Genomic DNA, 26,686 nt, shown 5'->3' with positions numbered 1-26,686 from the left:
AGACTCAGGCTCAGTTCCCAGCTCCCACATGGCAGCTCTTAGCTGTCTAATACCAGGGTAATCTGGTACCTTCTCCTGGCTTCCCAGGCACCAAGAACATACTCAGTGTACATACATATAGGCAAAACACACATACACACACATAGAGGCAATAGGAATATACTCAGTGTGCATATATATATATATATATATATATATACATACATACATACACACACACACATACACACACACACATACACAACCAAAACATTCACACACATAGTCATCAGAAACATTCTCAGTGCACATACCTACATGCAGGCAAAATACTCACATATATAAAAAATAAAGTTTTTAAGCAATTGTATGTCCCTGTTATATATCAAAAGACAGTTTTGTGTGTGTGCTTCTTTGGTTTTAGAGGCAGGTTATGGCTCTGCATTGCAGGCTGGCCTATAACTCACCATGCAACCCGAGCTGCCCTCAAACTTGCAGTAATCTCCTGCCTCAGCCTCCCAAGTGCTGAGATTAGGGCCACAAGACAGTCTGCATTTACTTAAGCCTCTAAGGGATTTCCAAGTATATCTTTGTTAAAAAAATCTTCATTTGCTCTCTTTCTTTGTAGCCCAGTGGCACCAGCAGCCACAGACCACCAAGCCAAAAAAAGTACGGCCCTCGGCCAGTCGCTACGCAGCACTTTCGGACCAGGGACTAGACATCAAAGCCGCTTTCCAACCTGAAGCCAGCCCATCTCACCTGACTCTGAACAGCGGCTTGGTAGAAAGTGAAGACCTGTGATGGGCGCCCTTGTTGAAGCTGAAAACTGAACGCCAGCGCTTCCACCAGCCTACTCCTCTGTCGCATTATGGGAAAGGCAGAAGTATACTTTTGACTTAGGAAATTGAAAAAAAAAAAAAACAAAACACCAAAATCATATTTTTCTTACTTAATAGAGAGTCTAAGTAGGTGATGCTTATAGAAATGTACACATTGCACAGAAAATTCACATTTATTGTCCAAGTTAAGACTTTTGGAACTGCTGTGATTAAAATGGTCTGAAATGCCAAAATGCCAAAAGAAACCAACCGTTCAAAGGTAACCACAATTGATGTTATTTAAGTGCCTTTAAATACAAGCTATAGGTGCTATAGCATGGCAGTGTGAATGTTGGAAAGATACGATGACTTTGAAGCACAGCGTCTACAGATGGCCCAGTGAACCTCATGCGCTATGGGGGGGATGAGAAAGAGAAGGGTGGAGACAGCCGAGGGAATGCCTTGTCTTTGCAAACTGCTTATGTTACATCAGAAAGAGGGAAGTCCTTGCCTTAAATTCTGTTCATATCAGGAGTTTTCCTTGTCTGTTATCTTATCAGGAAGCTTGCTTACAATCTGTGGTGAATAAAAGATTACCTTAAAGTTAATAAAGGGTTCTGGAGAAAGCAGACATTTATTACAGTCCATTCCACAAGAGGCATCCAAACCATGACCAAGGCATGTGGCATTTGGGGGAGGCAGGTTTGGAAGGCACAGAAAGAAGGAAGGAAGGAGCTGCTGCCCACATGGGGATCTCAGATCCATTTAGGTGAAACATCAGGGCCAGGCCAGGCTCTGCTCTGGTTTTCCCCGAATCCTTGAAAACACAGGTGTAGAAAACACTGCAGTTAACCTGTCAAGGACTCTAGGGGGACACCAGGAGGTGTGGAGCGCATGCGTGGTAGAAACTTCCATGTAGCTGACGTGTGTAGTAGTTGAAGATATTAGTGTGTAGAGCAAGTTGGACATGATAGAGGTGGCAGGGGGGCCATCTGAGAAGTGGCCGGAAGGGTCTAGTCTGCCTGAGGGAAAAGGAGACTTGATAGAGAACAAGCTTGTGCAAGACAGTGAACTTCTTTTCCATTGGCACTAGAGGTAGGTGCCGAGTGGAAGTTACTAGTTCCTTGTCTCCATGGAACCCAGCCTTAGGAGGGTCCCAGGCTCTGAGCATCTGTGAGGCCAGCTGCAAAGACTGCTTTTTGAATGCACGAGTCTGCATCGGCTAGCCTGAGTTGATTCTGACCAGACTTGATGACTTTAAGTCGGAACCAATTTTTTTTTTTTAAGTGAGAGAAAATAATTTGGCCTGATAGTCTAAACCATGAGGCTTTAAAGGTACTCTGCTATGAAAAGAAAACACTGTGTTTGTTCCTCATGCAAAACATATCTATTGTTCATTATTTATAAAGGTGTTGAACTTCTTAGCTCAGTTACTCAAGTCATACATAGTACTTCTTAAAACGATTTTATATCTGTAAGCACCCCGTATATTTTGTATTACTGCCTCACTTGTACAGCTTTCTACTTTTGTAAGAACACCAACCAAGCAAGTTTTAGCAGGCTTGAACACTGGGTGGCAGGTGTTCCTGTGCAGTGTGGTACAAGTCTCTTTGACCACATACACATTGCTATTGGGGGATTTAAATTGCCATGCAGGGTCTCATGGGCCTATCTCTGTTGTAGAATTGCGGCCTATATCATATCATAATTGCCAAATTTTTCTGAATGTGACTTTTTTTTTTTCCTAATTTGCTGGGCTTGGGATTAACTTGCATTCTTTTGCCACCTTTTATGTTGTATTTATGAAAAAAACAAAAACAAGCAAAAAAATAAGTACCGTACTTTGGATTGTTGTGCTGTTGTAATGTGGACTTAACATCAATAAATAAATATTTAACAGATGACAGTTGGCCCTCTGTGATGTTGTGATCTATTGCTGCTGTAAGGAACCAGCAGAGTTGGGATCTTCAGAGATCTGTATTGTCCGAGTCGGGTAGGTCAGAAGTTGGGCGTGAGGTGGCGAGTTCCAGTTCACTGTGTCACAGGCCACAATCTTACCTGATGCCTTAGTGGTTATAACAGAATTCAAAGGTTCCTTGACATTCTGGGACAGAGGGCACATTCTGTCAGCCAGGGGCTGCTCTCCTCTCGCCAAGGCCATGGGGATTTCTTCCCCTCCATCTTCAAAGCCAGACGTGAGAATTCCCTTCATGCCAGACCCTCTCGTTCTTGGCCTCTCTTTTGCTATGGAAAGGTCCACTCCCCTTTAAAGGAGTACCTGAATAAATCAGGCCCACCCAGACAATCTCCTTCCTAAAAGCATCCCATCTTAGAAACTTAATTGCCTTTTCAAAATTCCTTCTGGGGGCTAGGAAGGTGGCTGTCTGGATAGTGTTTGCTGTATACAGATGAAGCCTTGGGTCCATACACCCAGCGCCTCCCTCGGAAACTGATCATGACTACATCTGTGCCCTCCGTGCTGAGGGGCCAGACTCCTGGGGCCCACTGTCCAGCCAGGCCAATCAAAACAGCAAACTCTGGATTCAGAGGAGACATCTTGTCTCACAAAATGAGGAGGAGAGTGACTGAGGAAGACATACTGACATCATCCTCTGGCCTCCTCATGTTCCTGCATCGGCAAGTGCACGCACATCATGTATACACCACAGACATGGAGAAAACTAGTCTCTTCCACGTAGCACTGAGACTCAGCCTTGAGAGGATAAGAGAGGTGTGTAGGACAGCTGTCTGCTTACTAACTCTCAAAAACAGCTTAGCAAGCAAATAAAACCAGAAGCACCAATTACAACCCTGTGCTGTTCAAGGCATGTGACCCGCTGGGATTTCTCCTCACATCTTCAGATCTGTTCTTTATGTTGAAATTTCATCTGATGAAAGAGTTTTCTCATTGTACTATAAGTGATGGGCATTCACCTAATTCCTTCTTTTGAGAAGCCTGTAGGTCAGGTCTTACGAGAAGTTCTCTCTACACTAGCTATCGGGAACTTGCTGGAAATACAAATTTTTGAGTGCTGCCAATCTCTTCTAAATTAGAAATCTGGACTTTGAGGCCAGATGGTTCAGCGGGTAGACACCTGCCACTAAGCCTGATGACCTAAGACCTCTGTGATCTACATGGTAGAAGGAGAAAACTAACTCCCACAAATTGTCTCTGACCTTTATGCATGCACATAAATAATAAACAAATATATAATTGTTCAAAAAATAGAAATGTGGGTTTCTCAAGTCTTGCATGTGACTGGTCATAGCTCAAAAGCCATCTTCTGAGGTGAGTTCACTTCCTAGTTCCTTCCATGCTCAGCTGACTCTAAGGATGGTTGTGCTGCCAAAGAGCCTGAAGAAGTTGTTAATAAATTTAGTCACAGTTGTCCCTCAGAACAGTGATACTCTTGCGTGGGCCTTTTGGATACTTCATGAGGACAGTCTCTGCCACATACTTATATCATCAAACATGGCAAAATCAAATGGAAGATTCCCCCTTCCTGGCTAGTGATCATAGCACTGGAAGGTGCTGCAGATGCTACCGAGGGAGAAACAATCACCCCTCTCACCTCACTATGAACCCTGCGAGTTACAGGGAGTGAACTGCCTGCAAGCTATACCCATTGAAGCAACAGTGGCACAAACGTTATGGGCGTAACCAAACATGTTTTTAAAAATGGGATTAAGGCCCCCTCTGTGAATAGGAACCCATACATGACACGGTCTATGAGGCAACGCCACTCTGAGCTAGATAAACAATGGGACCTAGGGCAAAGTCTACTACCATCATTCTGCTAAATCGGCACTTCTCAACTTGTGAGTTGAGACACCCCTTTGGCTGACCTCTATCAACAAAACATATTTAGATTTTGATACATAACAGTAGCAAAATGGCATATTAATGGAAATATTTTATCATTAGGGGTCACAACATGAAAAACTGTATTAAGGTCACGGCATTAGGAAGGCTGAGACACACTGTGTGCTAAATGAGCATAGGGATAAAAAGGCTCCTGATGACATACTGCTATCCCCATAGATCAGGGCATTCTTCAATCCTCATCAGAGAAGTTTCTTCTTGCTGGAGATTGTGACTAATACAAAACCCCACGACTGATCCATATGCAGAATACAAGACTGTGGAATGCTTAGCTCTAAATGAGATGTCTATACCACGCCCCTGGGCTTAAGGCCTGGGGATTTGTGCAGAAGGACTGTAAGAGCCAGAGGTGGTGAATGACTTCTAGGAGACATCTGTCAGATACATTAGGGAAGATGTACACACAAATGAACTCACAGAAATTGACAACATGCCCATGACCTGTACAAGCTCAAGCCAGACAAAAGTCCAAGCACAGAAGTAGAGAAGTGGGAAAAAAGTCCAATCCCTAGCCAAGAAGCTATTCATAATTGATAGCTTCTGGGAAACAAAAATCAGTTTTCTTTGATAAAGTAATACTAGACATACAAACTGAATGGCATGGCATGCTCAATGCTCAGGAGTAGCCATGCGACACAAACTGGGCTCCATGTGTTTTTGTTGGTGGTGGTGTGGGGGTTCGTTTGTCTGTTTGTCTTATGGAAGGGAAAGAACATGAAGTTCTGTGGGTAGGGAGGTGGATGAGTATCTGGAAGGAGTTGGGGGAAGGGAAAGAATATGATTAAAATATTCACAAGGAACAAATAAAATCATTATATTAAAAAAAAAAAAAAAGGTGGTTAGCAGTAGGGTTGAGATGGCCTTTGGGGATCCAAAGTCTTGTCTTCTTTGCTGAATAAATCTTTCTCCTTGCCCCAACATCCTCTCCTCAATTCACTGGGGCCTTGTCAATTGGTACCGGGCAGGCTTGGTAAAACATAGGCAGTAAGTTAGTCGTTTTTCTGATTGGTAAATAAAGATGCTGACAGCCAATAGCTGGGCAGAAGAGGCACAGGCCAGTTTTAGGGTTCTCAGGTTTGGGGTGTGTGTGTGTGTGGAGGGAAACGAGGAGAGAGACAGAGAGGTGAGGAGGACAAGTCACCATGAGTTAGGAGTCAAGAAAGCATGGCCCCGATGGCTGGCCAACTGGAGTTAAGAGCAGCCAGATAAAACATAGTATGTAATAACTTGGGGTTATCAATAGGAAGTAGATTTTAATAGCATAGAGGGTAGATGTCTGCCCAGCCCTAGTGCTAAGACGTATTGTAAATATAAAGGTTATGTGTCTTTTATCTGGAAACTAAATGGTCAAAGATGGGGTAGAAACCTGGATTGGGATTAAAAATCTCTACAACAGTTCCCATAATACTAGGTATCAATTCTTGAACCAAATTAATCTTCTGTCTTCTTCCATTATTCTGGGTAATAGATGCATGTAAATCAGCTCTGCTTCTCTGCATAAATTATTCCCCCCTAATTTGCAACATATAATCATATCTGTAAAACGCTGGCACAGCCCCTCCTAAATTGAATATGAATAAAAATATAAAAAGAGCACATATTTTAAAACCTGAGCATAAAAGCTGAGTACTCTGGCTTCAGCCCCCGACCTTTTCTTTCAAACGCTAACCATGGCTGGACCATGAGCTGTTATGAGGGTGGCAGTCATAAATAAGTCTTCTGTTTAAGAATTCACTGAAGTTCTTGGGCCTCCGAATGCAAGTGTTAAACTGAAAATTCTACAGGTCGGTGAGAGCAGGGAGCAGATCTGTGATGGGCTATCTTACCTTTCCCCAGCTCGCCACACATTCCAGTCTGAGATAGTCGGGGCACAGTTTAAAGTGTGAACATACACACTCGAGGACAATCCTGTTGGTAACACAGTCTTCTTTGTTGTTTTGAGCTTTTGCTCATATAGCCCAGGGTAGTATCAAGTTCACTATGTAGTTGGCAACATCTTTGACCTCTTATACCCTCGACCCCAGGTGTGAGGACTACAGCTGAGTGCCAGCATACCTGGCTCCTTTCTCATTGCTTCCTTCTTTTTCTTTTTTTTTTCCCTCATATGGTATAATTTATTAAATCACAGGTATAATGGTGCCTCAGAATTCTCATGTAAATATAGAAGATAAAAGGACATTTAGCCAGAATTGTACACTGACAACAGAGATCAATTCTAAGAAATTGGTCTTTAGGCATCTTTTTGTCGTTGTTAAATGAGCATCATAAAGTGAATTTACATAAACTAAGACATCTGGGAAATCACTTCACTAGAGGACATATTGCTTCCTTCTTAATTACACAAGTCAGGTTCACTGATGACTCCAGAACATGGTGTGTCCAGCAAAGGGAACTCAAGCCTGCATGCGTGTAGGTGGCTAAGGACGCATGGGTCAGACCCTAAGGAAGCTACCTGCTCTCTAGGCACAAACTCTCCTACCCAGACTCGCCTCCTGTGAAATAGCCTGCGTGCTGCCTCTCCTAACACGACTAAGAATGCTAACACCTGAACACTCCCCAGTCGCCATGGCTTACACTTAGCGGGCAGGCCATTCGTTCAGCAATACAAAGGGCACTGATGGCACACATTCTTATCCTGAAGGATGCTGCACATGGAACCCACGGTACAGCACTGACTCAGCAGGCAGGCCCAAAGCCCAGAGCTGAAATCCCAGAACAGAACTAATAAACCGAGTAAAGAGAGGAGGAGGCCAGAGATAAAGGGCTCCGTATTTAATACACAGCTTTTAATTTATGACAGTTATTCTGGATTTATTAGTACAGCTTATTCACATGTTTGAGTTGACCTTCAATATATAATTAAATCTCCGTTTAGATAATGTTCTGCTTCAAAACTGTAGTTCAGTGAATCCTGGATCACTGAGTTTTGTTCTGTTCTGAACCTGGGAACTTGTTCATGCTGGGCAAGCACTCTACCACATCACCAGTCCGGTTTAAAATGTATTAATTATTTTGAAAAAGTCTTGCTAACTTTCCCAGGATGTCCTTGCACTATGTAACCCAGGGTGTCCTTGAGTTTGCTATACTCCTTCCTTAGCTGCTCAAGGAGCTGAGGTTATAGGCACTTGTTTGTTTGTTTGTTTGTTTGTTTGTTTGTTTTTCAAGAGAGGGTTTCTCTGTGCAGCTTTGGCTGTCCTGAACTCAGTGATTCACTTGCTTCTCAAGTGCTGAAATAAAAGGTGAGTACCACCAGTGCCTGACCAAAACATTACTTTTTAAAATGAAATATTAAGAACATTTCAACAACGGCAAATAAAAACAGCATGAATCCAGTATATAGAAATAGCCTATTATTCCCCACAAAAGTTCAAGGCAAAAGGAATTCTATCTATATTTGCAGTCAGTTCTGTGTCTTCATTTCTGTTCTCAAGCAAGCACTCTTTTGAAGACCAGTGCTGTCCAGGCTGAGGAAGCTCAGTGGGAAAGTCCTTGTCTGGCGCCTGGCTGGAGACCCTGAGCTTGATCCAGCAGCACAAAACAAAACGAAACAAAACAACACAAAATAAAGCAAAACAAAACAAAACAAGAAAATAACAAAAAAAATCCCACACATTCCTTGTGAAAGAAAAATCCATGGTTACTGTTATTGTATATTTTATGATTAACTGTAATTATTCATTATCATTCTAAGATTTGGGGATGAATCATTATTATATCTACTAACATAAATTATTCCTAATTATTTGTGTGTGTGTGTGTGTGTGTGTGTGTGTAGTGTTTTTGAGATAGGATCTCACTATATAGTCCTAGCTGGTCTGGAACTTAGTATGTAAACAAGGATAGCATGAACCCTCAGATCTACTTGCCTTAGCCTCCTGAGGGCTAAGATTAAAAGCATATTCAACCACATCTGACTATCATTTTATATTTCTTATAGAGTTTTAACACCTTGATTTGAGAGAAGATCGCCCTGACTTGACCAGGCTGACCTTGAACTCTTGGCCATCCTGACCCAGCTTTGCGTGCCCGGATGACAGGGCTACACCCAGCTCTTCATATGGTCCTTAAACAGCTAGCTATGCTGAGCTTTTCATGAGGGGAAGACACTCCCTAAGCTCAAGATCAGTGTGGCTCATAACTATAGCAGGTACCTTAAGGACTCAATACATCATTTCCTGTAGAGAGAATTTTGGTTGCTTTGTAAAACACAGAAATATCATAAGAATGTGTTTTTGTTTTAATCACAGGTGTGGGATATGAGGCTGCTTCAGACGGTCCACAGCAGCTGACTATGATTTGCCTCACACCCTAGCAGGGGCATGATTTTGCCAGCTCCAGATAGGTTCTGCTACTGTGAGACATTTGTAATTCTGGGGACTTATGGGGGTATATAATAAATGCTATGGCCCTGAGAAGAGGTAGTTTGCTGGTTGGTGGTTGAATGCTGTTGGTTGTTGTTGGTCGTTTGGGAAGGTTGGCTACTGTTTAATAGTAGCTGTAGTGAAAGAAAAACAAAAAACAAAACAAAACAAAAAAAACAAAAAGAAAAAGAAAAGAATTAGAGTCAGGGATCTCTTTCTCCCCTACCTAGTGTTAGGGGGTTGAAAAGGTGGATAAGGATGGAAGAAAGAAGAACCCACAAAGTAGCAAAAGTACAGCTACAATCCCCAAGAACTGCTATATACAAAGTCAACTGCACCGCACTTAAATAACCAGGTTATTTTGCTGAGCAGCTCAGAGAAAAGTAGCATCACTCTAAGAAAACAGGGTGTGACTGTAGAGATGGCTGACCAGATGGGAGCACTTACTGAGTCTCTCCAGCACCCCTGTTAAAAGCTGGGCATGTCCATGCATGCCTGCAACCCCAGACAGGGGCAGAGACAGGAAGATTTCAAGAGGTCACTGGCTAGCCATCCTAGCCAAAATAGCAAACCTCTGGTACACTGACAGCCCGCCTCAAGTCAATAAATAGGAAAATTACCAATACCCTCACCCTCCTCTGGCCACTAAAGGCATATGCATGCATGCCCGCACACTCACATGTATGTGCCACACACACACACATACATACACCACACACACACACACACAACCCCCCCATATATATGCATATACCCCCCCCCCCTCTCTCTCTCTCACACACACACACACACACACACACAATGGCTCATACCTACAACCTCAGCATTTGGTACAATAAGGCAGAAGGACTGCTGTGAGTTCAAGGCAAGCATGGGATACATAGTAAATTCAGGGCATCCATCCAGGGCTACAGAGTGACATCCTGGCTCAGAAAAAAGATAAACAAGTGGAGGTAGTCAGGTAGAGAGGTGATGGGAGGGGGAGTGGTGTGAAACAGGGTGGGTGAGGGGCAAAGGAAAGAAAAATCCTTTTTAGATGAATACCTTTCTCTAATTGACATTTTTTCCAAAATATTTTAAATAAATGATTGCTATGCACATGTAGATACAATATTCCCCAGAAGGTATGGTGAAATACGGCCTCAAAATGCAAAACAAAGCAAACAAAAAGTAGCCTTCAGCAAGGCTGCTCAAGTAATATGATGGACTGAATGTGAAATGTCCTTATAGATTCATGTGTAAACACCTGGTCCCTGGTTGGTAGCATTGTTTGGAAAACATAAAAATCCATTAGAAGGTGATGACTTGCTGGAGGAAGTATGTCACTGGGGGTGGGCTTTGAGATTTTACATCCTGGCTCCACTTCCTGTTTCCTCTCTCTGCTTCCAGTATGTCGATGAAATGCAGCCAGCAAGTGCTCTTCTAGTACCACGCTTGCCCTGACTGCTGCCCAGTCTTCCCTGCCATGATAGCCTGTACCATCTGGACCCACACCCATCAAAAGACCCTTTTCTCTGCTATATTGCTTTTGGTCATAGTGTTTACCACAGCAAAAGTAACAATAAAAGATTACCTCAATCTTCTGTAAATACTCTTAGCAACAGTCTAGAAGGTTGATGCCTTTAATATCCAGCTTGATACAGGTGTGTTACAATAACCCTTAAAAATGTCCATGGCCTCTAAGACAGAGAATTCACACCCTTTACAACTGGTCACACTTTGTTTTTTGAGACATGTTCATACAAAGATGGAATCCTTTGTAGCATCCGTTAGCTGATTTGTTTCCATTAGCAAATGTCACCCATATAGATGAGATTGTCAAATTAATAGGGAAATGTGTACTTGACCCAAAGCGCCATCACAGTAACATCATCTCTAATTAGACGGTGAGCTGCAATCCTCCATCCACGATAAGAACATGGCCTGTGATGTATGGTGACTCTAAAAGAAACACAACGGCATGTGCTACCTCAAGAGTTTCTCCAAACCTCCCAAGAGGAATGTTTTTCTTGAAGTGTTCTTCTTTCAAGTGTCTTGTCATATCCGTGCGAATAAATCCTAAAAGAGAAATGTGAATTCAGTTGAAAAGTATAAACACTAAAAGTGGTTGTTCAACTCTTATAAAGAGAATTTGCTTCTGAGAGTTTGACACTATTAATAAACATTGTTTAGGAACTTCAGAGTACTGTTAGCAAGTACTTAGGTATACAATTTTATTCACTGTAAATCAATGTTTATTGAACACAAAAATGCCTAACACCCAAGTCCATGGCTCAGCTCTTGGCAAACATAAAGATAATGCTGTTGACTATAACAGGCAGGTACAAACATAAATGAAACACGATGCATTCTTTGAGTAACTAAAATCTATGAAGGGAGGAAGTAATTGCCACATACCCAACTGTAATATAATAAAGTCTGGTGAATCCATAGATAAAATGGCAGAGAAATAATTTTCACACAGGTGGGGCAGAAAGGAAGACACAGTATTGAGAGTTGGGATCACAAAGATGGGCCCATGAAATGATTTTGCAATACTAATAAGGATTAGACCATTCCATTTACTAAACCACAATAACTGGTAAGACTCCAAAGTCCACATAAGAAAAAAGTCCTCTGGTCTTATCTAATCTGGATACAATGTACACAAAGATAAAATTTTAACTCAGTATTGGTATATATATGCAATAGAGTGTACAAATAGCATGTTCTAAAACAAGTTCTACAGTATCAAGTATTATGTATTCAGAATTCAAAATTATTGTACATATGTATACATATGCATGCACACAAACACACACACCAAGATAACTATAGGTTTACAAAACAACTACAAGAATAGTCTCAGACATACATAACAAAATTTTACCACATAGTTTCTTGTTCACCAATTAGTCCTAAATATTTTTTGAGACATAGTCTCACCATGTAGAAAACTCAAATAAATCCACCTGCTCTGCCTCTTGAGTGACAGGATTGAAGGCATACACTACCATGCCCAACTTCAGTCACTAAGTTTTAAAAGAAAGCAAATACTAACTTTCATGAGAGCGGCAGGCATGGGAAAGTTTATAGTTTAAGGTAATAAAAGATGGACTTAAAGTTAAATAAGTCACAGCAAGTGAAGGTTCCATGTGCACTCACAAAAAACATAGTTGGTTTATGTTAAAACTAAATCACTTATAAATTAAACTATAAATCAGCTTAAATATACTGCCATTTATAAATGATGTGTTGATAAATGTGAGCTAAATACTGAATTCATCTGTTTGTTTATTATGTAATACCATATAATTAACTTTACTTTGGATTTTCATTTATGAAAATTCAAATGTTTTCTTTAAGGTTCTGTAAAAAATCATTGTAGGTTTTTTTTTCCTACCATAAAACCTAAGATAGTAAGAGTTTACTGGGGAAATCTGGAAGCAAACTGAAAGGTCTTTCAACATGGAATGGGTTAACACCTGATACATCCACAGCATAGAACAATGTTCATACTAATGTCATAAATGAAGATTTCACCTCTGTAATCATCTTAAAAGCAGGTTATTAATAAATTCCACTGTATCACTATTGAAAACAAGGCAAAATATAAATTAAAAAATGCTGACATCTGATTATCTCTGGACATCAGAGGGACAAGTGACAGTAGTCACCAGAACTATAGAGCAGGTGATGATTTTTTTTTGTACTTTTCTTCTTTTAAGCTGTGTGTGTGTCTTTGTTGATAAAATTATTGAAAAAATATGAGCATATGAGTTACAGATGATGTATAACGAGGTCCAGAAATAACAAAATAACAAGACTGATTTTGTCGTGCCTGTGAGACTATACTGTGAAACATAACCCCCTCTGCCAGGAAAGTCTGAGCACGTTTATTTGAGAAGTCAGCAACATTTCCTTTCATCTTTACATACAGTGTTGGCAGGAAGGGATGAAGGCATCAGCTGACACAGATAAAGCCAAAATGTCTCTGCAGACATTGAGCAATGAGCAAACATGTTGTTATGAGACAGACTCTCATTGTGCATTCCTGGCTAGCCTGGAACTCCGTATGTAGTCAAGGCTTGTCTCAAACTCACAGAGCTCCACCTGCCTCTGCCTGCTGGGTGCTGGGACTAAAGGAGTCTCTGCCACCCCAACTGGCCCAGAGATGAAGCTTGGTCTTCACTGAGAAGCCAGAATCTAGACGATTCCAGTTCTTTCAGGAACCAATGGATTTCAGGAAATCCAATGCTGTGTGTTGGCAAACATGTTTTCAAGGATGCCCCAGACAGAATAAACCCTATAATCACTTCAGGTTATAAAAGTTAAGTTACATACAATAATTAATGTCAATACTAAAAACTTCATATTACAATCCCTAGCCAAAGGCTCAGGGAACACTGCAGACATGACATGAAGACTGCCGTCAGAGGACCAGAGTATCTGCTATGACATAGGCTCTCTCTGCATAGGATGGGGAAGTTGCACCCATGAAATGTCAACACTGTGGCCACCTAAACAAGCCCTGCACAGTGATCAGCAGCTTGGATGGGAGATTCACAAGGCCTGACCCCGAGATGAAGAGCTGCGAGCAGTTAAAGGCTGCTGAGAAAAGGAGAATCAGTCTCCTCCAGGGACGAGCTGCGACAGTGATCCAGTCCCACACAGTCGGCCCTAATTACAAACTCATACAAGCCACACTAAAGGACTCAGCAGGCTGCTGTGCATGCACAACACATGTACCGGTCCAAAATAACTGGAGAAGAGACCATAAAATGGAGAGGAAGTAGAGGGAGAAGCAGGAGGAGTTGGGGGGGGGGTAGGAATGATGTAAATACAGTACTCATGAACATCCTCAAATATTTTTAACTTACAAAAGAAAAAAATCAAAGAATTCATGATACAACTGCCTTTTACTCTGTAAAATTTGAACAAAACTGGCATAAAGGGTTTCACACTAACCCAACTAACTAGTCGTTGAGTGTACTGTGCCATGTGCACAGGTGGCACAAATAATAATTATTTTTTAAGAAAGGAAAGAATTTGCCTCCACATGCTAGTTTTTCTCTTAGATTATGTTTAATGTGAAAAATGAACATATTTCTATTGATCCCTCTCCTGGATCTTCAGTGTCTTTTTAATTAGTGGATGTCATGTTTAATGTGTTGTAGATTTACAAAATGATTGAACAAAGGCTTCTATTGCTGACCACACTGCCCTCGCCCCATGCTCCCTCCACTTCCCCTAGCATCTTACCTTGGTGTCATTTATGTGCTGTGCGTGAACACTGCTGACACATCACTGGGTAAAGTCCACAGAACACAAGAGCTGGGGTCCTCCGTTAGCTGTGTGTATGGGTCTTACCAAGAGCTACTGTTATCCACCATTACAACATAGTTGTCCCGACCCACTCTATCTGCAGCTTCCCAGACCGCATAGATCTGTTCCAGTTCACCAGAAATTAACTAAGATGGTAAGCTGCTCTCGTATGATAAATTACTCAGGGGCTGTAGAAAATGTCGATGTTATCTTATGCTGAGGCTCATGAACCATGTAATCTTCACTTAAATATATTCACAGCCCAATGCATGATGTATCACTAATCCCTTAGGTCCCCTCCACCACATACATCAGCCCCGAGGGTAGATGCTAACGGTCCCCAAGCATCCCACACACCTATCTTGCTGCTTGCCTTACTTCCCAGTCCATCTTCTTTCCTCAGCCCTAAGACTCTCTCCATATCACTCTTCATATTTGTAAAGTTCTGGAAATTTTGTTCTACTCCACACTCATGATTCTCATGTATTTGCAAAGCCTTGAAGTGGCTATAAAAGCTATAAAGTACCAGTAGGTGCCGCTGTCCAACAGAGAGTGCTACTGCATTACTGGCCACTCGGAGGTTTCCACCTGGCTACAAGGCCACCTTCCTTAGATCAAATGCGGTAAGTGAAATAATATGCACTCTAGCAACTTAGAGCAAAGGCACTGCACTTCCTTACGAGACATACAATGACAACCCAACACAGAGGGGGAGGGTGTCTAGGATCAAACTTGGGCCTAGTGCATGCTGGGCAAATGCTCTAGCACTAGGCCACACCTCAAAGACCACCATTACTCTGGGATGCGCTGGCTCCCAACAGCCATGAGAATTTTTATGTTATAAACTCTGAAGAAAGGACAGTTCATTGATTCACTTTTGATGAGGAATTGATGATAGTCAACCTATCAAATATAATTCCTCGTATTGACTTTCAGTGAGGGAGACTCATCCATGATGGCATCTTTACTTTATATGCCAAGTCAAAAATGCCAACGCTTAGCAGAACCGTCAAGGATTTAGGAGGCAGCGACAGTCTAAGCGTTATCTGCCTTGTTTCCTGGGTTTCGTGCTACAGTTCGCTTTTCAACTGTTTTTCTGTTATTTAGAACCTCCACTTGAAGCTAATCAGAAAAGCCTGACATAAAAAGAAACAAACTAGAGGTCTAAGGGCTGGAAAGACGGCTCCGTGTGTAAGCACTAGCATAAAGCCCCCAGTCTGGATATCCTGGACCTACATCAAAACCAGGCATGGCAGCACAAGGGAACCAGCACTGGGGACCCAGAGACGACAAACAGGTCACAGGGTCTCACTAGTCTCAGCCAGTCTAGCTCAAACAGTGAGCTTCAGAGCTTCAGGTTCACTGAGAGGCCCTGTCTCAAAAAATACACTGGGAAATGAATGCGCTCTCTCCAGATGTTAGTGCACGGGTAAGTACACCACGACCTCTCTCCAGATGTTAGTGCACGGGTAAGTACACCACAAGTGCACATTTGCTAGCTCTACTTAAGATCTAGTCAAGAAGCTGATAGATCTTAATATCAAAATTAAGTCAACAGATAACTTATAGAATTGATTTAGTCTTGTTATTTCAATCTGTACTATGAAACAAGATGTGTGTGTCTCTATGTGTGTGTATATGTATAATATATATAATATACAATATAGTGTACATATATAATATTATATACAATGATATATGCAATATATATTATATATGTATATATATAATATACAATATAGTATTACAAAGGCTACCCTACTAGGGATCACTTTCTAGCAACCTATATTTATCCCTAATATGAATTGCACAGGAAAAGTATGATCTTTAGAAAAGACTCTATTGCAATTCCATAACACCTTTCAAACAGCTCCTTTGTATAGAAAATGGATTGGCACCACTCATGTCATTGCCTTGGCAACGAATCCATGCTAAACAGCTCAGCATCTTCCTAACATGGTCCACATTACTATCTTCCTTCAGCCATGACACTCAGCGCTCTTTCCAACTGTTTCTGTAGCTTGTAACAGAGACATCTCATTTCTTTTTTTACTCTTGGACCTAGCACAGCCTTGGCATAGAGGAAGGCACCCAGGACATTCGCTGCATGGGTCCATGTGAATTGGGAAGATGAGCCTTCCTCTCAGCCAGTCAGCTATTACATCACCAAAAAAATAGAACCCCTTGTTACTCATACCACTGGAATCCTGAAAAGAGAGAGGGCAAGTCCATGCCCTTCCAAACAACAAATAAACAACCCCACGGACGACTAGCTCAGCCAACACTAACTGTCACAGCCTGCACAGAGCACACCGAAACAGACAGTCAGGCCTAGGTAACGACAATGCAACTTCCCATGGAAAGCTTTGGTTTGAGACCCTTTTCCTTTTTCCTTCAAAAGTATTCATCTAAGCTGTAAAACTTTCTCAATACTCATGGATATGGAATGTCTGGACTTAAGCTAGTCTACGACTAAACAAGGAACTGGAGTGAAGGTATGTTATACAGCAAACAGATTCACAGAACATCCTGAAAAACATCTGCTAGCTCAATGAGTGCCTACTCTCAGGTCCAGCTGGAGTCACGAGGGACCTAAAAGTGAAAGGTGGCAGAGGTCAACTGCAGCCACTCTCCTACAGACTGCTGGTCAGTCACAAGAACAAACTATACAGGGATTAGTTCTTCAGTCTAATGCACTCCCAACTGGGCTATTTTAGTGGCTATAGAGATTACTTCTTAAGTATGTAAAACTGCAAGACCAAGACAGACTATCTAGTCCCAACAAGATGGCTCAGCAGGAGAAGAAACTTGCTATCAAGCCCGATGGCCTGAGTTTGACCCAGGCAGCGGGTGTGGGGAAATAAAGGGGGTGGGAGAGAACCTGAGTCCCGCCAGAGCTCCGGTGCTCTGTCTGGGCAAGTGGACATGGGAGACTGCTGTGCGTGCTCTCTACACTGCGTGGGTGGGTGTCTTGCTGTGGAAAGTAGAAGGGGTAGAGAGGGAGCAATCTAGGGTCTCTGGGCCTCAAGGAGGCCAGAGACCACAGGTTCTCAGTCTTGAACATCCCAGACGTCGCTGTATGTCACAAAGGAAGGCCTTCCAGCGTGATGTTAGACACGACTCTTTAGAGGAAAGCCTATCCCATCATTCAAGCACAGCAGGTCTCGATGAGCAGAGATAGTCTATGGTTTTAGAGCTTTATTGTAGAAAGGCAGAGAGAAAGAGAGAAGGTAGAAAGAGAGAGGTCAGCCATGGCCACGTGGAAAGAGGGGGGAAAGGAGAGGGAGAAGGAGAGCTAGAGATGAGCCCCTTTTATTGCAGGCTGGGCTATCTTGCAGTTGCCAAGTAACTGTGGAGAGGAGCATACCTGGCTATTGCCAGGTTAACTGTGGGGGCGGAGACTAGCCAGGATACCAGGAGCTTGGGACATTGCCTGTGTGGCTGATAGTCACAGGATTATGAGGTTGGGGGCTCCCTGGTGTCAGGCACCTATATCTGTCTGGGAGTATGGCTCACTGTTCTGACCCTTGTAGAGTAAGTCTTGCTTGACCAGAAAACAGACTGCCTTTCACAGTCCCACAGAACCCACATGCTGCAAAGACAAAACCCATTCCTGCAAGTTATCCTCTGATAACTACGTGTGCAGCAAGTTGTGTGCATGCACCCACACAAAAGTATACACATACACACACAAATGAACACATAAGTATTAAAAAGATCCTATTCTAACTTACAAAGTATAGAAAAAATTCATTCTGTTGGGAAGTCAAGTAAATACCCAATAAAACATTTCTAACAGGCCAGCCAACTAATAAATGACAACATATCTGAATTTTGACATGGTTTTTAGTAGAAACTGGCAAATAATATGCAAGTGAACAAAAGAGGGAGAATAAGTAAATAAATACATAAATAAATCAGAAACTAAAGGATAAAAAGACATCAATCTTATGATTCAAAAGGAACCCTTCAATGCCAGGCGGTGGTGGCGCACGCCTTTAATCCCAGCACTTGGGAGGCAGAGGCAGGTGGATTTCTGAGTTCGAGGCCAGCCTGGTCTACAAAGTGAGTTCCAGTACAGCCAGAGCTACACAGAGAAACCCTGTCTCGACCCCCTCCCCCTAAAAAAGGGGAACCGTTCAGGAGTGTATTTTTCCAGCTTTCCATGAAACAGCCAGGTAGCTTTGGGTAAATCACATCAAACCCTCGGTCACAATTTTTAAGTTGTCACTGTGGCTGGAATAAGCCAGGTGTGGTGGAGCAGCCTGCAGTCCCAGTACTACAGTGCATGGTAAAGACCCTGTCTCAAAACACAAGGTGATCTCCAAGGTTTTTTTTTTTTTTTTACCATAATTTACTCCTTAACTGGTGAAAAAAATAGAAAATAAAGATTTTTATGTAAGACAAGAGGAACAAGTAAGTTTTTTTAGTCACTAATTCATTATTTCTTTCAACAATGATTTTAGAGAGACACTATCCAAATGTCAATTAATGACTGCCAATTAACCAATCGACCGACAACCTAGTGGCCTTTCTTTACATCAGTAAATGATACTACAGCTACTGTATGGCGTTTTCACTGACCTGGTGCCACCACATTCACTCTGATTTTCTTCCGTGCAACCTCTTTAGCAAGCGAGCGTGAAAACCCAACGAGTCCTCCTTTGGTGGCACTGTATGCAGACTGGCCAACGTTGCCTTTCAAACCAATAATACTTCCTGCAGGAAAAGAAGAAAGCGAGTGCAAGCCAACCGGGTCATTATTTGACGATTCATATCCTTTACAGTCACCAAATCAGGAGGGAACCCCGCCTTCTTTCATTGTTTGCTAAACTGAGTAACTCTAACCATGGTCCTTTAAGGGGTAACCCAGCCACACAGGCAAAGAGAAACTGGAGGAAAATGATGTCAAACCACCAGGAATGGGAGAGAAGCTTGTGTGATTTGTTACCTGAAAGGTGGGCAGAGGTCAGGTACAATGAGTGCTGGGTCTGACAGTGTGGTGGCTTGAATGAGAAATGTCCCTCTAGCGCAGACATTTGAACACCTGCCCCAGCTGCTGCCCTGGCATTTTGGGAGGTGTGGCTTTGCTGGGACTGCGTGTCAAGAGTATGGCTTCACCCGACTTCCAGTTCTCTTCCGCTTTGTGCTTGTGGTTGAGATGCCACCTCTCAGCCTCCTGTTTCTGCCACCTTGCCTGCTGTTTGCCTTCCACCATGACTGACTTGTATACCTCAGGGACCATAAGCCAAAATAAACTGTCTTCTATAAGTTGCCTTGGCCATCACAGCAACAGAAACATAACAAACACAGGCAGAAATAAGGTAAAGCCAGAAGGTGTAAAATAAAGGCTGATTAACTCTATAATTCTACCATAGATGGGAATAGGTATTCACCTCCACCTATAAGAAGACCAAATCCAGTAACTTAAAAAATGGCCATGCAAACTTGGTAATGGTGTGATTTTGTTTATATGTACCTTGTACTTGAACTAAGCATTCCTCAATGAACTTGTCTAATAAATATGTAAGAACAATTTATAATTCAAATATCAATTGTATGCAAATACATGCTTGCAAAACAGAAATAGGGAAGTAATTTTCTGCACCACTGGCCTGTGCTTATTATATAAAAATTGAACAGGAAATGTACACACACACAAAATTGAAATTACATTAGAAAAAGAATTATTCTACTTTTATATTATAATCAAGGAGCCCAGTGTTAAAATGTTTACCTACACTGTACAGTCAACATTGCTTGATGACAGTAATTTCCCCCAAGAAATACACTGTATAGTGGGTTCAAAGTAGTGAGAGCATCCCACGGTATGCTTACATAAAGCAAGCAGTTATAGGCCACTTCTTCTGCCATATATAGCATGCTACAAACCTATGTAACACGAATGCAAAGAAGATCGGCCAACAGTGATGGCATATGTGTATCTAAGCACAGAGAAGAACAGTAAAAATAGTGTATGTGGTCTAGGGTGAGGGTCCCCCACCCTAACCTATAACCTATAACCCATAACCTACAGAACCACTGCCATGCATCTGTCCTCCATGAACTGATTGATCACACGGCACATTACTAAATGTGGCACCTTGGTTAAGAGAAGAAGAAAACTGGGTAGCACAGGAAGAAAGAAAGGCCATTATGTTAAGGAAAGGAGTGGACGGGAAAGGGGGTGTGTGGGGGTCAGAAAGACAGAAAGATCCATTAGGAAGCTCCCATAACCGGCACTCGAGCCACACTCCATTCACATTTGGTCAAAGTAATGATTTCTTTAGAAGTAGCAACACGTCTACAAGGTCAGCCTATCTGGGGTTTTGTTTTCTTTTTGTTTTTCCTATCCAGTAAGCATGCTGTTCACTCATTATAAAGCATCAGCCTTAGCAATAGTCTAAGATTTTAAGGGACTAACTTTAGGTTTCTGAAACTTACCTAAAATGAAGGTATTTTAAATCTGTCCTATGATCTCCAGGCAGTCTCAGGTCTGTGTGACAGGTCTTAAGAGCCAACATCTGAACTGACTGTGTCCGAGAGCCACAGGGCAGCAACTCCTCCTGAGAGGGACCTCTAACAGAGCAGCATCCTCCTGAGAGGACCTCTAACAGAACAGCATCCTCCTGAGAGGACCTCTAACAGAGCAGCATCCCCCGTCTGCAGACTTTTAAGGTACTGCTCATCACTTAAGGCTAACTGTCAGACTGTATGCTACCATTTCCAAATAGTACAGGGACATCAAACTCCACGTTACTCTGCATTTTCTGCTCGACAGGCAAGAACTGGGAACACCTCTTCCCTGCGGTTCCAACAAACGAAAGGCTGCTTACATCCACTCTGAAAAGCTGACGTTTACTGTTCCTCAAACTTTGACACTAGACAGACCAGGGATCTATGCGACTGCCATAAATAATTGTTATTTAGACTCATGTTACAAGCTTTCTTTTTCATATCAAAAATTAGATTGGTCTTCTTAACAATTTTAAAAATAAATGACATCATTTTCCACCTTCTCCTCCAATCCAGCCCTCCTATTTGCTCTCTCACACTCTCAGATTCATAGACATTTTGTTATTATTGTGGCATATGTATGTGTGTGTATATATATATATATATATATATATATATATATATATATATATATATATGCACACATAAATATACCTGCTGAATCTGTTTACTATTGCTTGTATGTAACAGTATCAGGCCTGACCACTTAGAGTAGGATAACTTATTAGGGGCCTGTGGTGGTTTGAATAGGTTTGGCCCCCATAGTCTCATGTGCTTAAATGCTCGGCCCACAGGGAGTGATACTATTAGAAAGTGTGTCCTTGTTGAAATAGGTGTGGCCTTGTTGGAGGAAGTGTGTCATTGTGGGGGTGGGCTTTGGCAGTCTTCTCCTATTTGCCTTCAGAACAAGATGTAGAACTCTCAGCTCCTCCAGCACCATGCCTACATGGATGCTGCCATGTTTCCCACCATGATGACAATGGACTGAAGCTCAGAACCTGTAAGCCAGCCTCAATTAAATGTTGTCCCTTATAGAAGTTGCCCTAGTCACGGTGTCTGTTCACAGCAATGGAGACCCAGTAAGACTGGGCTCATGCTGGGGAAGGCTGCCTCTCCTGCTCTCAGCAGTCCTGAGTGTCCTATAGCTCTAGGACCCTGTGAGTTCCCCTTCTGTCTTAGAGTGTCTACTGCCATTGTCCATGCCTTGTTTAGGAAGCCAGACCATTGAGGTAGCATGGTTGTAGCTTCCCAGTCATTTCTAGGAAACACAATCTCTCAGTACATTACCTGGCCTTTTTGACTCTTATAATCATTATAGGTTTGATTAAAAAAAAAAAAAAAAGGCGAGGGTGCCTGATTTCTCCTGAAAATTGAAACTGGTGATAAAGCTATTATGACATTGTTGTACAGACAGTCTGATGGATGTGCACAGCTGTGGCCTTTCCCATTCCATACAGATGCTATTTATCACGTGGCTTCTGCTGTCATTTTTAATACTTAGTAAGTCCCTCACTGACGGTCAAGTCCATCAGTGGATTAAGTAGCCCCATGTTTACATGCAATGACTATAGCCCCCGGAGGTGAGAACTCACCCACATTAACAATAGACCCTCCCTGCTGAATCATTGTCTTCATGGCAGCTTTACAGGTCAGCATGGAGCCCAGGAGGTTAGTGTGCAGCTGAGAGATCATGTCTTCAGTCTTTGTTCTTACTAGAAGACTGTCTCTACAAAAAAAGAAAGTGGGCACATTAACAAGCAGATCAGAACTCAAATCTGGATGCTAGAGGACTGGCTCAGCAGGTAAGAGCTCCAAGTGCTCCATCAGGAGAACTGAGTTCACTTCCCAGCACATGTGTCCAAAAGCTCTCAGCCACCTGTAACTCCAGCTTCAGGGTATTATACATCCACTTCAGAACTCCACAGGCAACTGCATACATATGCACGCCGCACGTGCACTCTCACACACACACACACACACACACACACACACACACACACACACACACTATTTTAAAATAGCAGAACTAAATATTTTTTAAAAAATCAAGTCAAAACATACGTACCAGAATTTTTTCTGGATTAAAATATAGTATAAGCTATGCTTTCTAGCTAAGTGCTGGGCAGTCCCATTTTGAACTTGGCTTTAAAACCACTAAGATAGCTGTTGATAATCCAGAAAGGAGCCACAGGGAAGGCAGGATTCTCCACCTCTCTGATAGACTGATAAATACTGCCAGTGGCTAAACACAGTAGCAAGTAAACAAATGGTTTAAGCTACTGCCAGTTTTGCCTTCTTTAACGGGGCTGTAAATCTAAATACTTTCTCCTAAACAAACCCCCCCTCATCCTATTATTATTACATTTATTATCCTACAAACATTACTATTAAGCTTGTTATGATCAATGGAACTCAGAACACTGGCTTCCTGTGAGAAGAGACCAAGGGAGTCTTCTGGCATGCTAGGTGATATGCCGGTGATGGTTGTTAGGACTGATCCAACTGGACATTTATCTCATCATAAAAGAATTAGGCTAAAGAAATGGCTCATTGATCAAGAACACATACTGATCTTACAGAGAGTGCAGGTGCAGTTCCAAGTAGCTCACAGGCTCCCGTATCACCAACTCCAGGGATTTGATGCCCTCCTTTCGCTCCTGTGGGAATCCACACACTCCGCACGTACTAACATGCAGATACACACACCATTTTTAAAATAAAAGAATGTATGATAATTTTCTAAAAAGCCTTTCCAGTTAGAAATAAAACAGCCTAATATATTGTCTCATACTGATGTGGTGTTCGGAGTGAGAATGGTCCCCGGAGGCGCATATATTTGAATGCTGAGCCCCAGTTTAGAACCAAGTTTGGGAAGGATTAGGGAGTGTGGCCTTGTTGGAGGAGGTGTGTCACTGGGAGTGGGCTTTGAGGTTTCCAAAGACTGGCTCCATTCCCACTGTGCCCTATCTCTGCCTCCTATATGCCAATCACAATATGGGTTCCCGGCTGCTGCTACCCACCATGGCTTTACTCCACCAACATGGCTCTAACACTCTGAAACCATAACCTCAATCGAACACTCTGTTTTATATATAGCTTTGGGTCATGACATTTCGTAATAGCAATGGAAAAGAAACTAAGCCATCAACGCATTAAGAAAAAAAATCTTTTAAAACAGGTATCACAAATTCACCTCAATCTTTGACCAACCTGTTGATACCGGCTGCATTTACCAAGAAATTTACTGGACCTAAATGTTTCTCCATCTCTTGAAATGTACTCTGAACATCTTGTTCTTTGGCAACATCACACCTAAATGCCAAGTGGTTTCCTACAAAACAAAGTTAAATCAGAATTACCTCTAAATCTTAACTTGAATTTCGAATTTATTTGCTTTATGATTAGACTCTTCAGCAAGCCTGTGCTGGGCCGAGCAATGACAGCCAGTCATGGGTTCCTGCCCTCAGAGCACACGATGAAAGGACAGGGTGGATGGAAGTGAAGGAGAAATAATGAGGTTTGTTTTTTCCGTCTTGTGTATGAGTGTTTTGTTTTTGTTTTGCTTTGAGATAAGGTTTTACTGTGTTGCCTAGACTGACTTCAAAACTCAGGCTCATCTTGCCTCTGCCTGCCAAATTCTAGGATACAGCAAGTACATAAAATAAAACATTATCGAAATCTAACTTTAACTTTGGAGTTTTCTTGAATGGGAGATTTAGACACAAGAACTATGGGTACCTGGCTACCCATAATGTTGGCACTTGCTGGACTCACAAGTTCATGGCTATTCTGAGTGACACCTCAAACCCTTAAGAAGAAATAAGCTTGGAAAGTCTAGAAACAAAAGTGGTCAGGGCCAGCAAGATGGCTCACTTGATAAGGGCACTTTCCACCACGCCTAACAATCTGGGTTGAACCTTTGGGTCCCATACAATGAAAGGAAAGAACAGACTGTCCTCTGAGTTCCTCAGGTGCACAATGACATAGATGTACTCATCCAACCAAATGAATAAATGTGATTTTTAAAACTGCAATTAAATCTGGGCATGGTAGTGTATACCTTCCGTCTCAGCTTTGGGATAGGAGATTACTACTGTAAGGTTGTGGCCAGCATGGACAAGAGAGGTGGCTCCATAGAACTCCCTGATCCCTATCACCAAACTCACGAAGTCACTGATGGGCTTGGGGAAGCAACCCTGACTTCAAAGTAAACATATTCCCTATCTGATAAGCTACCATATTAATATATATGCTCCTCAATTTATGATAGGGATACATCAAGATGAACCAACTATATGATGGAGAGCCGAAGAACAGGTAACTAGTACCACAGGGCAAGGTGGAGTATCTAGCAAACTGGAAGCAATGCTGACTGGCTAGGTGTTGAGGCTCGTGTTCACACCCAAGGTGAACAGATGTGTTCCCCTGTGTTCCCAGCACGGAGGAGGCAGAGACCAGCTCCTGATCCAAGGGAAACCTAGGCTGCGTAGTGAGACCCTATGTCCGAGAAAGCTGGATACCACACCGCAGGTTCAGAGTGTACTCTGTACTAAAGACATCACCGTCCCATCACAGTAAGGAGATCTCAGCAACTGGGAAGCTGAGACACGAGATCCACAAGTTCAAAGCCAGTGTGAGTTACATATCAAGGCTATTTCCACATAAGTAAAGAAATATAGTCGGCACCAGACACTCTTAGACCTACAAGATACCCAATGCTTTCCTGATAGTGACATGTATTTTTCTCCATTCTTCAAGTTGTCTTCTCCAAACGAGACTTAAACTTGCAATGCAATGACTAATCCGTTAATAACCTGGGGTTGGGGGGGGGGGGGCTGGAATAGGAATACAATCAAAGGGCCTGGGAAAACAAATTAGTAACTTACTAAAGTCATTGATGGGCTTGGAGAAGCAACCCTGACTTATCAAGAGTTTCTCTTTGAAATACTGTCGGGTGCCTTCGCAAAGGGCAAGAGCTCTCAGCAAAATGCAATCTAGCCATTTGTATCTGACTTCTCTACTTTCAGTATAATCGCGTCCATTCTCTCCTCCCAGAGGCCAGAGCAAGGCAGCTCTCAATATCAGCACTGGCCGCGGGGAAGGCAACTACTTGTCAGGGGTCCTTAGAATCTGCCTGGAGTAGGCGAGAGCCCCTGTGAGTGTTTGGTCATGGGGCACGAGCGATCTGGGGCGCAAACCCGGGTACATGGGCAGGGCCCGTGGACTGGAACTCAAGGACTTGCACCTTGGTCGCACGGCGAGGACACTTCCGGTACATACCGCCGAGCTCGCCGGCGGTGACTTTGGCCACTTCCAGGTTTCTGGAGACGATCGCCAGACGGTAACCCTTCTGGGCCATTAGCTGGGCTACCGCCCTGCCGATCCCCCGGGAGCCTCCAAAAACCGCACAGACTTTGTCCATCTTGGACCGCGGACCAGCAAGATGGATCCCTGAGACTCAGAACTTGTAATAAAAGACACAGCTACTGACAAAACCAGTATGCTCTCCTTTCAACAGACAACCCAGGCCACAAAACAAGGCGCGAGGATTAGACGTCAGTGCACACGGACTCTTCGAGGGTTGCATTGCATTCTGGGACTTGTAGTCCTTACTCTCTTGCACTTGTGAGCATTTTAGTAACTGCTGCTGGATGCCTATTCCCAAGCCTGGTTAGTTCTATGAGGGTAAATGTCCTGTCAAAGAGCACAAGCCGTGTGTGGTGGCTCAGGCCTGTTCACTCATCACTGTTCAAGGCCAGCCTGGTCTAGAGAGTGAGATCTTGTCTCAAAGACAGCAACAAAGAAAGAACACTGTGTAGAGGGAT

At 42.6% G+C, this 26,686-nt stretch overlaps 2 protein-coding genes across 10 annotated transcripts in view; one reads left to right on the top strand and one right to left on the bottom strand.

Annotated features, from left to right (window-relative positions):
* The window catches only part of Palld (palladin, cytoskeletal associated protein), a 391,277-nt gene extending 388,576 nt beyond the window's left edge, over positions 1 to 2,701 (top strand). For all 9 annotated transcript variants that reach the window (NM_001293772.2, XM_011242242.3, XM_006509503.3 and 6 more), the window contains one exon: positions 608 to 2,701. In NM_001293772.2, coding sequence (NP_001280701.1) covers positions 608 to 780 — 173 coding nt within the window. In that variant the 3' untranslated portion in view covers positions 781 to 2,701. The remainder of the gene's footprint in view (positions 1 to 607) is intronic.
* Positions 2,702 to 10,631: 7,930 nt separating this feature from the next.
* Positions 10,632 to 26,398, bottom strand: Cbr4 (carbonyl reductase 4). Its single transcript, NM_145595.2, has 5 exons — positions 26,142 to 26,398; positions 24,072 to 24,192; positions 22,454 to 22,587; positions 18,930 to 19,064; positions 10,632 to 11,099 (listed from the first exon to the last, which is right to left on the bottom strand). The coding sequence occupies exons 1-5, from the start codon at positions 26,281 to 26,283 to the stop codon at positions 10,921 to 10,923; spliced, it is 711 nt and encodes a 236-aa protein (NP_663570.2). The 5' UTR covers positions 26,284 to 26,398; the 3' UTR covers positions 10,632 to 10,920.
* Between the last annotated feature and the right edge of the window lie 288 nt (positions 26,399 to 26,686).

Source organism: Mus musculus, chromosome 8, assembly GCF_000001635.26.
Source record: "Mus musculus strain C57BL/6J chromosome 8, GRCm38.p6 C57BL/6J".
Taxonomy (NCBI): domain Eukaryota; kingdom Metazoa; phylum Chordata; class Mammalia; order Rodentia; family Muridae; genus Mus; species Mus musculus.
This window is presented reverse-complemented; position numbering and strand designations above follow the sequence as displayed.

Bases quoted from the DNA above. Each gene is read 5' to 3' on its own strand.
- Cbr4 (NM_145595.2), bottom strand. From the start codon at position 26,283: ATGGACAAAGTCTGTGCGGTTTTTGGAGGCTCCCGGGGGATCGGCAGG. The intron at 19,065-22,453 runs GTGAGTTCTCAC...CTTTTCCTGCAG, and splicing joins AGGGTCTATTGTTAATGTGG to GAAGTATTATTGGTTTGAAA. The intron at 11,100-18,929 runs GTCAGTGAAAAC...TTTCTCTTTTAG, and splicing joins AGTGAATGTGGTGGCACCAG to GATTTATTCGCACGGATATG.